This window comes from Scyliorhinus torazame, chromosome 15 (assembly GCF_047496885.1).
Source record: "Scyliorhinus torazame isolate Kashiwa2021f chromosome 15, sScyTor2.1, whole genome shotgun sequence".
In the NCBI taxonomy this organism is placed as follows: domain Eukaryota; kingdom Metazoa; phylum Chordata; class Chondrichthyes; order Carcharhiniformes; family Scyliorhinidae; genus Scyliorhinus; species Scyliorhinus torazame.
In genome coordinates this window covers 82,488,334-82,500,342 of record NC_092721.1, presented here as the reverse complement: position 1 = coordinate 82,500,342, position 12,009 = coordinate 82,488,334, and the positions used below count along the sequence as shown (strand labels likewise).

The 12,009-nt window shown below is 40.9% G+C and overlaps 1 protein-coding gene across 2 annotated transcripts in view; it reads right to left on the bottom strand.

The window, feature by feature from the left end:
* Positions 1 to 8,703: 8,703 nt before the first annotated feature.
* The window catches only part of LOC140391651 (porimin-like), a 44,700-nt gene continuing 41,394 nt past the window's right edge, over positions 8,704 to 12,009 (bottom strand). For both annotated transcript variants that reach the window (XM_072476345.1, XM_072476346.1), the window contains exon 5: positions 8,704 to 9,955. In XM_072476345.1, coding sequence (XP_072332446.1) covers positions 9,931 to 9,955 — 25 coding nt within the window. In that variant the 3' untranslated portion in view covers positions 8,704 to 9,930. The remainder of the gene's footprint in view (positions 9,956 to 12,009) is intronic.

Sequence of the window (12,009 nt, the reverse complement as noted above, 5' to 3'; positions counted from 1 at the left end):
ATTCATTTGATCTCCTTTAGTTTACCAAAACTATAATCCGATTATTGTTGTCCAAGTTTGTATTGAACAATCTTGCTATTCCACAATCGGGCCTTGTTTGCTTTGGACGTAGCTGACTGACACCAACTTTTTTTTAGCAAGAATGTTCAATCGTAAGGAGAATAGACAGGTGGTTCCGCGGACGCAATCGAGACTCCAGGATGGTATGTTGCTTCCCTGGTGCAAGGGTCAAGGATGTCTCGGAGCAGCTGCTGGATATTGTGGGGGGCGGAGAGGGGGGGGGGGGTGAACAGACAGCTGTCGTGGTGCATATAGACACCAATGATATAGGTAAAAAACGGGATGAGGTCCTACAAGCTGAATTCAGGGAGCTAGGAGTTAAACTAAAAAGTAGGACCTCAAAGGTAGTAATCCCAGGATTGCTACCAGTGGCACGAGCTACTCAGAGTAGGAATGTCAGGATAGGTAGGATGAATGTGTGGCTCGAGAGATGGTGCAAGAGGGAGGGATTCAAATTCCTGGGGCATTGGAACCGGTTCTGGGGGAGGTGCGACCAGCACAAACTGGACGGTCTGCACCTGGGCAGGACTGGAACCAATGTCCTCGGGGGAATGTTTGCTCGTGCTGTTGGGGAGGGTATAAACTAATGTGGCAGGGGGGTGGGAACCAATGCAGGAAGTCGGTGGGAAGTAAAAAGGGGCCAGAAACAAAAAGCAGTAAGGGGGAAAGTGTAAGGCAGAGAAGGCATAGTCAAAAATCAAAAAGGACCACAGTACAGGGCCCAGTAATACTAAAAGGAAAAAATGGGAAGTAAAAACATAAATGGAAAGCAAAGCAGCAGGTTATTATATGAAGATATGGGTTCAATGATAAGGAAAATTAGGAGAAAAGTTAATAAGAAAAATAACTTAGGAAAGTTATAGAGGTGTTAAGATTCAAAAGAGAGGTATAAAAGCCAACATAAGGGTACTTGACCTTAATGCTCTTAGTATTCGGAATAAGGTAAATGAGTTAATGGCGCAAATCATCGTGAATGACTGATTTAGTGGCCATTACTGAAACATAGTTAAAGGATGGTCATGACTGGGAGTTAAATATCCAAGGATTTCAAACTATTTGGAAGGACAGTGTGGATGGTAGGGGAGGTGGTGTAGCTCTGTTATTTAAGGATGACATCCGGGCAGTAGTGAGGGACGACATCGGTGCTGTAGAGGATTCATTTAGGTGGAAATCAGGAATAGTAAGGCAAAAAAGTCACTGATAGGAGTAGTCTATAGGCCACCAAATAGTAACATTACGGTGGGACGGGCAAAAAACAAAGAAATAACTTATGCATGTAGAAATGGTACAGCAGTTATCATGGAGGATTTTAATCTACATGTTGATTGATTTAACCAGGTTGGTCAAGGCAGCCTTGAGGAGGAGTTTATAGAATGTATCCACGATAGTTTCCTAGAACAGTATATAATGAACCTACGAGGGAACAAGCGATCCTAGATCTGGTCCTGTGTAATGAGACAGGATTGATTAATGATCTCAGAGTTAGGGATCCTCTCGGAAGGAGTGATCATAATATGGTGGAATTTAAAATACAGATCGAGGGTGAGAAGGTAAAATCAAACACAAGTGTTTTGTGCTTAAACAAAGAAGATTACAATGGGATGAGAGAAGAGCTGGTTAAGGTAGACTGGGAGCAAAGACTTTATGGTGAAACAGTTGAGGAACAGTGGAGAACCTTCCAAGCGATTTTTCACAGTGCTCAGCAAAAGTTTATACCAACAAAAAGGAAGGACTGTAGAAAGAGGGAAAATCGACTGTGGATATCTAAGGAAATAAAGGAGAGTATCAAATTGAAGGAAAAAGCATACAAAGTTGCAAAGATTAGTGGGAGACTGGAGGATTTGGAAATCTTGAGGGGGCAACAGAAAGCTACGAAAAAAGCTCGAAAGAGGAGTAAGATAGATTATGAGAGTAAACTTGCTCAGAATATAAAAAGATAGTAAAAGTTTCTGCAAATATATAAAACAAAAAAGAGTGACTAAGGTAAATATTGGTCCTTTAGCGAATGAAAAGGGAGATTTAATAATGGGAGATGAGGAAATGGCTGAGGAACTGAACAGGTTTTTTGGGTCAGTCTTCACAGTGGAAGACACAAATAACCTGCCAGTGACTGATGGAAATGAGGCTATGACAGGTGAGGACCTTGAGACGATTGTTATCACTAAGGAGGTAGTGATGGACAAACTAATGGGGCTAAAGGTAGACAAGTCTCCTGGCCCTGATGGAATGCATCCCAGGGTACTAAAAGAGATGGCTAGGGAAATTGCAAATGCACTAGTGATAATTTACCAAAATTCACTAGACTCTGGGGTGGTCCCAGCGGATTGGAAATGAGCAAACGTGACACCACTGTTTAAAAAAGGAGGTAGGCAGAAAGTGGGTAATTATAGGCCAGTTAGCTTAACTTCAGTAGGAGGGAAGATGCTGGAATCTATCATCAAAGAAGAAATAGCGAGGCATCTGGAAGGAAATTGTCCCATTGGACAGGCGCAGCATGAGTTCATAAAGTGCAGGTCGTGCTTAACTAATGTAGTGGAATTTTTTGAGGACATTACTAGTGCGGTAGATAACAGGGAGCCAATAGATGTGGTATATCTGGATTTCCAGAAAGCTTTTGACAAGGTGCCACACAAAAGGTTGCTGCATAAGATAAGGATGCATACCGTTAAGGGTAAAGTGTAGCATGGATAGAGGATTGGCTAATTAATAGAAACCATAGAAAGCAAAGTGAGGATTAATGGGTGTTTCTCTGGTTGGCAATCAGTAGCTAGTGGTGTCCCTCAGGGATCAGTGTTGAACCCACAATTGTTCACAATTTATATAGATGATTTGGAGTTGAGGACCAAGTGCAATGTGTCCAGGTTTGCAGATGACATTAAGATGAGTGGCAAAGCAAAAAGTGCAGAGGATACTGGAAGTCTGCAGAGGGATTGGGATAGTTTAAGTGAATGGGCTCGGGTCTGGCAGACGGAATACAATGTTGACAAATGTGAGGTTATCCATTTTGGTAGGAATAACAACAAAAGGGATTATCTAAATGATAAAATATTAAAACGTGTTGCTGTGCAGAGGGACCTGGGTGTCTTAGTGCAAGAGTCGCAAAAAGTTGGTTTACAGGTGCAACAGGTGATTAAGAAGGCGAATGGAGTTTTGTCCTTCATTGCTAGAGGGATGGAGTTTAATACTAGGGAGTTTATTCTGCAACTGTATAAGGTGTTCGTGAGGCCACACCTGGAATATGGTGTTCAGTTTTAGTCTCCTTGCCTGAGAAAGGATGTACTGGCGCTGGAGGGTGTGTAAAGGAGATTCACTAGGTTAATCCCAGAGTTGAGGCGGTTGGATTGCAAGAAGAGGTTGAGTAGACTGGGACTGAATCATTGGAATTTAGAAGGATGCGGGCAGATCTTACAGAAACATATAAAATTATGAAGGGAATAGATCGGATAGATGCGGGCAGGTTGTTTCCACTGACGGGTGAAAGCAGAACTAGGGGGCATAGCCTCAAAATAAGGGGAAGTAGATTTAGGACTGAGCTCAGGAGGAACTTCTTCACCCAAAGGGTTGCGAATTTATGGAATTCCCTGCCCAGTGAAGCAGTTGAGGCTCATTCATTAAATGTTTTCAAGATAAAGAGAGATAGTTTTTTGAAGAATAAAGGAATAAAGGGTTACGGTGTTCGGGCAGGAAAGTGGAGCTGAGTCCACAAAAGATCAGCCATGATCTCATTGAATGGCGGAGCAGGCTCGAAGAGCCAGATGGCCTACTCCTGCTCCTAGTTCTTATGTTCTGATGATCAATCATGTGTTCCTTTGCAGGTAACCTTTAAGTTAAATCTGTTCACGCTATGTTCTAGGCCCCTGTCATGTGCACCTGTATGTCAGAAGTTGTGAACGTTCTAGTTCAGCCTCAAGACAGTTGCCAGGAAGAAGAATGGACTTGTGGCAAGAAAGCAGAATTTGTGGTGTGGAACGAAGATGGTGACTTCAGTCATCTTAATGTTTAGTCAAATGAAAATGTTTTCTTGTCAATACAAGTGATAATTTAGCAACAGTGGTGGAGTTAAGAGAAATGTGGTGGTAAAGTAGAATTGGATGTTATCAGCAAACAGATCTGTGGAAGGCACCAGAGGTAACCATGCAGGAATTGGAAGAGAAGATTCAATTGATTCTCTGGCTATGATTGGGTAGATAAGAATAGAACTGAGTAATTGCAATCCCACCCAGCTGGACAACAGTGGAGAGGTTTTGCTGTAGGATGGTGTGGTCAACAGCTGTAGGCAAGTCGAGGAAGGATGAAGAGGAATAGTTTACCTTTGTTACAATCACATAGGATGTCAAATGTGATCTTTAGAGAGCCATTTGGTACTGTGGGAGGGGTGAAAATCTAGAGGAATTCAAACAGTGTTTCTGGAAAAATCGGCAGATACGTGGAAGATGATAGCATGTTCAGAGCCTTCAAAGGGAGGCAAAAGGGGTTTCCATCACACTTCTGGTCAACTTAGTGGCAGAGTAGGAGCAGGTTTGAGAAAATTCACCCGTGGCAAAACCTATGAATGCATTATTGTACCAACAATAACCTCTTCCAGATCATTAGTGAAGGCGTTTCTGGAGCACCCAATTTGCACCCAGACCCTATTGAGAGCAGTTTCATTAAAAATCACCCTTTGTTCACTGTTCATATCCAAATTGCTGTACATCTGGTCTTTTCACAACATGGGACATAATCCTTATACATAATTCCTCATGAAACAATATCAAAACCGTTTGGAAATCTAAATGGATTATATTGCCTGGTCTCCCTGATTCAAGGGTCAAATATATTTTTATTTCCCAATATCCTCTGCGTATTTTGCAGTAGCCCGTGTCAAGTGCTGTCCATACTATAGAAATTAGACTCACTGGTCGATAGTTTCCAAGATGTGACAATTTTTCTCGAGAGAGGGGTGTGTTTTTCCATAAATCATACTCGTGATGGTTCACAATGATGTTGAAAATATTCACCAGGGTATCTCTTTTGTCATTTCAATTACCTAACAAATTAATTCTGGCCAACTTTATTTTCAACTGTGGGCCTTTTTAACCTGGTAAACATAATTTGGTTTGAGATCTACAGGTAATCTACCAGAGTTTTACTTTTATGCCATCTAATACCAAACCTTTCAATTCATAATAAAGCCAAAACAGTCCAAAGACGTGCAGGTTAGGTGGATTGGCCACCTAAAATTGCCCCTAGTGACCAAAAAGGTTAGGAGGGATTATTGGGTTAAGGGGATAGTGTGGAAGTGAGGGTTTAAGTGGGTCGGTGCAGACTCGATGGGCCGAATGGCCTCCTTCTGCACTGTATCTTCTATGAAACATTGCCATTTTAGTAAAATTTAAGTCATGGGGGCATTTCATGCACCTATCTAAAGTCCATGCAGGAAATAAATAGAAGGATATGTTAATAGGTTGGGATGAAGCAGGGTTGATAAAGGCTTGCTTGGAACATGAACAGCTTTGTTGTAAAATTCTGGGTGCAATTTAACAGCTGCGTCGTCCTTGAGTAAGAGTCGCAGTGGTCTGGTGAGAAACCAATAATCACCAGTTATTTATTCATTTTTTATATGAATTGAATTCTCAATTCCCCCCCCCCCCCCCCCCCCCCCAATTAAAGGGCAATTTAGCATTGCTAATCCACCTACCCTGCACATCTTTGGGTTGTGGGGATGAGACCCACGCAGACTCCCCATCTCCCCATGGACAGTCACACAGGGCCGGGATCGAACCGGGTCCTCAACGCCATGAAGCAGCAGTGCTATAATCACCAATTAAACCCAATCACCATTCAATTAACAGGAACGACCCCCTATCTAACGGTCTCCCCAGCAAGCGGACATGTGGGTGCCAATTAGTACACCTTTCTAAAAATGTGAAGCTGGCGGAGTGGCGAGGAGCCATCTTCGCTCCCGTGCAGTGAGCTTAGGGGCACTGGGGTTGCTGCCCCTGATCTCGGGGGGGTGGGAAAGCCCCGTGGGGTGCGGCCTCAGGTGGATGGGCTGCCATTGGTTGAGGAGGCGGCCCCTGGACTGGGGGATGGTGGGTGCCTCAATGCCCATGGGATTGCTGTGTTTATAATAATAATCGTTGTCACAAGAAGGCTTACATTAACACTGCAATGAAGTTACTGTGAAAAGCCCCTAGTCGCCACATTCCGGCACCTGTTCAGGTACACAGAGCAAGAATTCAGAATGTGAAAATGACCTAACAGCAAGTCTTTCTGGATTTGTGGGAGGAAATCGGAGCCCCCGGAGGAAACCCATGCAGACATGGGGAGAACGTGCAGACTCCACAGTCAGTGACCCATGCCGGGAATCGAACCTGGTACCCTGGAGCTCTGAAGCAACAATGCTACCCACTGTGCTACCATGCTGCCCACATCATGTGTACCAATAACGGGGGCAACCCCAGCCCCTTTGTCCCACTGACCACGCATAACTCCCACTGCCTGTGGAGCCCTCTGACCGCACGGCTGAAGGCTATTGGTAATAGCGAATTGGCAATTGTAGTTAAGTGAGCACGTCGTGCCCAAGTGGATTCCCGTGCCATGTGGGAGTTATTGCCTAGCATCCCAACCAGACTGAGGGGCCTGGACACTGTAACTGAACACTGCAGGAAGCAACATACAGACACAGCAGCCAACATCTGAACACCCAGTGGCTGAGCCCCATCACCGACAACATTTCCACCAGAGGGTGGGTGAGAGCACCAGGGAGGGGAATAGCGCCCGTTTAGGAGGTGTCTGGGGTCTGCTGACCAGGATCCCCTGCTGTAGCCGTTGTGTGTAGTAAGGGTGTGTCGGCACCCTGTGGGATGGCAGGGAATAAGGGGGGACCCCAGCCATAGGGACTGGAGGCTCGAGGGATAAAAGGGTATCGCTGGATGGTTGGCTGGCTTTTAGGGGATATGGGGTACCCGCTGAGGACCTGGATGACACCAGTACGGAGGTTGGTTACCGATGCGGAGACCTGACACAAGGCCCATGCGGGCACCTGGGCTGTCATTGGATTCCTCAAAATGCGGATCCAATGCCTCGACAAATAATCCTTTAACAATCTCTATCTATGTAGCTCCTTGTTTAAATAAATGGTTCTGGAGCATTTGAAACTCAGCCACGCATTCATAATGACCTCAGCTATCAAAGCAAGCCATTAACAATGCAAACAATGAAGCCTATATAAAATGGGGGGGGGGGGGGGGGAGGAGATGGCCTTTTCTGCTATTGACATCAGTTGAGCTGTCAAAAAAACACTTAAGTGGCAGTAGTTCTTTTTTTCTAAGGCCAATCTGTATAATAATTTTTCAAATTTAAACGCCAAGTTCCTCAGCACTGTTTTCTTTAGTCTTGAATGCATTGTATCACTTTTTCCTCAATACTCTAATGCATCTCAACACTAACACAATGTTGATCAGCGTACTGGTCAATTTAGCTCAGCACGACAAGAGCCCTAGATTGATCACCACCATGAAAATACATCTAACCCCCAGTCTGATTATTTTGATTCGTTAATTGATTTGCAAAATAAGGAAAATAGTTCAAACGTATGAAACAGCATGTAACTATTGAAGCTAAAAGAATAGATTTAAAATTTCAAAGCCCATCAAAAAAGATTTCCATGAGCAAATTCTTTTTGTTCCCCATTTGGGATAAAACTTGCAGGGTGGACAGGATTTCATGTTTGGAAGCAAAACAGAAATAGGGTGAGGGGAATCCCAGAATCTCATCCACCAAGTTTACAGGGCTCCTGGGGCCAAGCATTTGTTTTGCCAAAGGGTCTAATTATGAATGTCTGGCTTTCTAACACCAATCAGAAATTTCTATTGGATAACCCTGATTTAAGTAGACGTCAACAATTTAATCTGAAAAAGTTTCAGCTCCACTTTGTGAAATTCCTGCAACGTCTATGAAGGGATGTGGCTTGGTTGTTTTTCTGATGTACCCCCCTTTTTTGAATGGCTAAGCAAATTCTCCCCATGTCTGCTTGGGTTTCACCCCCACACCCTAAAGATGTGCAGGTTAGGTAGATTGGCCGTGCTAAATTGCCCCTTAATTGGAAAAAAAAAATAATTGGGTACTCTAAATTAAAAAAAGAATGGCTAAGCATGTCAAAGGCTCTCATAGGTTTGGATGCCAATTGTAAAACTGAGACAGCAGTCATTAAGTGGGTGTTATTAGCCTATGAAAGAGAATCCATAGGAATGTCCTTTGCTAGAATTGAAGAAACTGGACACTGGTTTCAATTGGCAAGAGGTTGGCCATGGGGAGGACGCCAGCATACATTTTCAGCAGAATGAAAGGGTATTATGTTTGAAACAGTGATCAGTTTGTAGTGCCACAACAGAGTTAAGGATGGCAGCTTCAGAATCACAGGTGAAAATAATCTATGTTTTTTTAAAGTCCCAAGACACCTAATGGAGTCATTCTTGTAAGAGTGCTACCATTGGATAATGCTCCGAATTTGATTTCTGATAGTGACTACAGCATCTTAGCTCACACAGATAGTTAACATTGTTGATTCATTATGGAAAAAAGTATCTGCTTAGCAACAATTGTACGAGAAATGTTTACACTTAAGTTCAGTGTTCATACAAAACACAGCAGAACACATTTCTGGTTTGTAATATTTATTATCATGAAATTTCAAAAATGTAAGACAGTACCTATTCATATTCAATAAAAGTTTATCCCAATGTATGGATTTTTTTTTTCTTAACCAAATAAGCAGAATTAAAATTTGTTGGAATCAAGTCATTAGGAATACACATTACTAAAGTGAACAAAATTTTAACAAGTCCTGTTTAGATTTTATAAAATGCAACAAGCAACAGCAGGACAACAAACAGACAAAGTAGCTGACACCTGAACTATTAAAATTTCTAACTCCATACTGCCTCAGAAAGTTCAAAGAGGATGCGTCACAGGTTATAGATTTGGCAGTATTAAATAAAAGCCTTTATTCTGAAAAAGTAGAAATAGTTTAAGGTCCAATTGAATTCTGCCTTATATATGACCAGTACAGAAAAAAAAATATTTTTAATTAAGTAAAAAATTCAATTTTAAGCAATAGAAAAGAAAAAAAAATTCAGTAAAATATAGTTCGTAACTTAGAAATTACTATTGGTGTCTTTCACAACAAAACATTCAATGCATTTTAAGTGAGTTGACACAACCACTAAAATAGCAAAGTAATGTTATACAAATTCATTAAGCATGTATCTACTAAAATCACCAACAGTAATAAAACATGTGAAATCTATTACTGTGCTGTTACAGTTTAAATATATAGTTTTATTCCCTACATCAAATTATGATGTTGACATTCTAACTGATATATTGATATCAGTTGAGTTAAACATTTGAGATTTTGATCTTGGATGATCAATGTTGAATAGTTTGAATTTTTGAAGAACTAAACGTTGGACATTTCAACCAGTTGAGAAAACCTGAAGCTTGAAGGGGAAAAGTTTGGCTTTGTACCATTTAGATTGTATCCAAAGCTAACTTTGAATGATAATCTCTGGATCCCTGACAATTTTTATACTCAGTGCATTGTTACTCATGACATTAAGTCATCAAGCCTTGACACCTGGTTACTAGATGCTCAGTTAAGCTCAAAAGGCACATTCAGATTTAAAAAATATACTGTATGCTTTACTATGCAAAAACATTAATCCAATGCAACAGTGCTTTTAGATAGAAATATTTCTAGAAAAAGACAGTATTTTATAATGCAAAAATTGGAAAATAGACTTTTCATAGTTGTTGCCATTGTAGATTCGAATTCATGGAGAACGCAATACAATCTTGTTGAGGCACTTTCTAATTTGATGGTCCTTAGATTATTGCTTCAGTTTCTTCACTAGAATGCATTAAAAAAAAAGTTAAGCGTTTTGCAATTACAAAGTAAACTATACTTTGAAGTGTAAATTAAAACCAACAATTAAAAACACTACAAAGCTTTGGATAATTTTAGATCCAGATTTTGGGATAAATGGGATCTAGAATCTTGGCAGTGAACTCTCCCTTAATTTCAGTGGCATCAGTTACCATTTCATGTGTCTTCTGTCAGAAGTAACTGTGGATGTTAAATGCACCCATTCATACTTCTGCAGGCTTATGAAAGCCATGAGTAATGACAGGAACCACCACCATTCAGTGTTTTTTCAGTCACTAACACTCAATCACTCAATGTTGAACTTGAGGATCATCATGATGTTTCTGGCGTCTAGCATTTGTTAAGGACATTTAAAGGGGTGTGGGGGGAAAGGAGTAGGAGGGAGGTGTGATTGGAAAAGTTGGGAAGGGAGGTACAAAATTTAAAGGGCTACCTTAGTGCAAATCAATTGCATAATCAATTGCAAACTTGAAATAAAGGGAATTCTGGACAGTTCTGTTTTGGTTAGAACTTTTTCACCTTTCACAGAGAGCTCTGGACATTAGCATGAATTTTTAAATCAATTGACGTCAGATCTGGATCACATTGGCAGGCACGAGACACATCCTTATGAAGTTGCAAAACAAACCCTGTCACAGGAAAACCTGGGCCTCCAGTGTATCTGCAGCTATTCTTTCAGTGATGGTGTTACCAATTGTTATGAATGTGTTGAAAATATGGTGAATTTTATGCTGGTGGTGGGAAAATGGAAATTTTTCCAACTTTCTCTTATTAAAGCAGGTCGGGTACAACACTGCTCAGGTTATGTTCGTGTTCCAAGCTCAGAACCCTAATATTTGCAGTTGGCATTTGATTTCTCACAAAATATAATTATTGAATAGAATTTTTTTTAACAACACAAAATGATTTTATAAATTAGTAGACAGTCTACAATTTCACCAAGAATGATTCATACATTCTCAAAATAAGTGTATTTCCGGCTACAAATTCTGTCCAGCGATGACGAATGGCCATAAATTTAGAGTCACTCTGATGTGAGTCAGAAAATTGAATTCAAACCATTTAGGACATGTAAGCTAGGCTGATACTTTAATTGCTGTACTCAGGGGATGCTGCATTGCCAGAGCAGCCATTTTTGGATGCGGCATTATCTGCTAGTTCAGATGGGTGTGCAAGAGCTCATGACATTTTCTTGTGGCTGTAAAGCGGAGAATTCCATATCCATTCCTCAACCATCACTATAAAAAGAGAATAACTCATCTCATTCATCATCTGTTCTGCCCCTTGAGCATCCCCAATTTTAAATACACCACCACTGATGGCCAGGTCTTCATCTGCCTCAGACCTGAATTCTGGAATTCCCGCAATAAACCTCTTTGTCTCTCTTTCTTCCTTAAGAAACTCTTTAAAATCTACCTGTTTAACCGATAAAGTCTTTGGCCATCTGCCCTAATGTGACTTAATATCTTAATTTGACGTCATAACCCTTGGGAAGCACTTTGGAACATTTTATTACATTAAAGGTACTATACAAATATAAGTTGTTCATGCTGATAGGGTCACACTGTGAAAATTGGCTGCAATCTGATCATAAAACAATAATGAATATAATTCAGAAGTAATTAACTGACCGTAAAGCACAAGGACAGGGATTATATAAAAGCAAGCTTTCCTCCTTTACAATAGAAATAGTTTGGAGTATTAATGTTTGAAATGAGAAGTCATTGACACTTTAAGGCAGCCATCAATTAAGCGAAACAAAGATATCATTGTTCTTGTGGCATATTGCATATCAGCAATGTGACCTAATCACTATGCATCTGTGACTGAACCTGTATGACAGGAAATATGACTAGATGATGTTAGGTTATTTAAACTTGGTGAAATCTTAAATTACTGGTTACTTCTGTTCCACTTGTGCCACACAACATTCCAAAGTATTGATAAAATGACTTGATTCCAGGCCCTTCCTATCGCTATTCTGAAATTAACTTCACAAAACAGCAGAGTACAGCTTA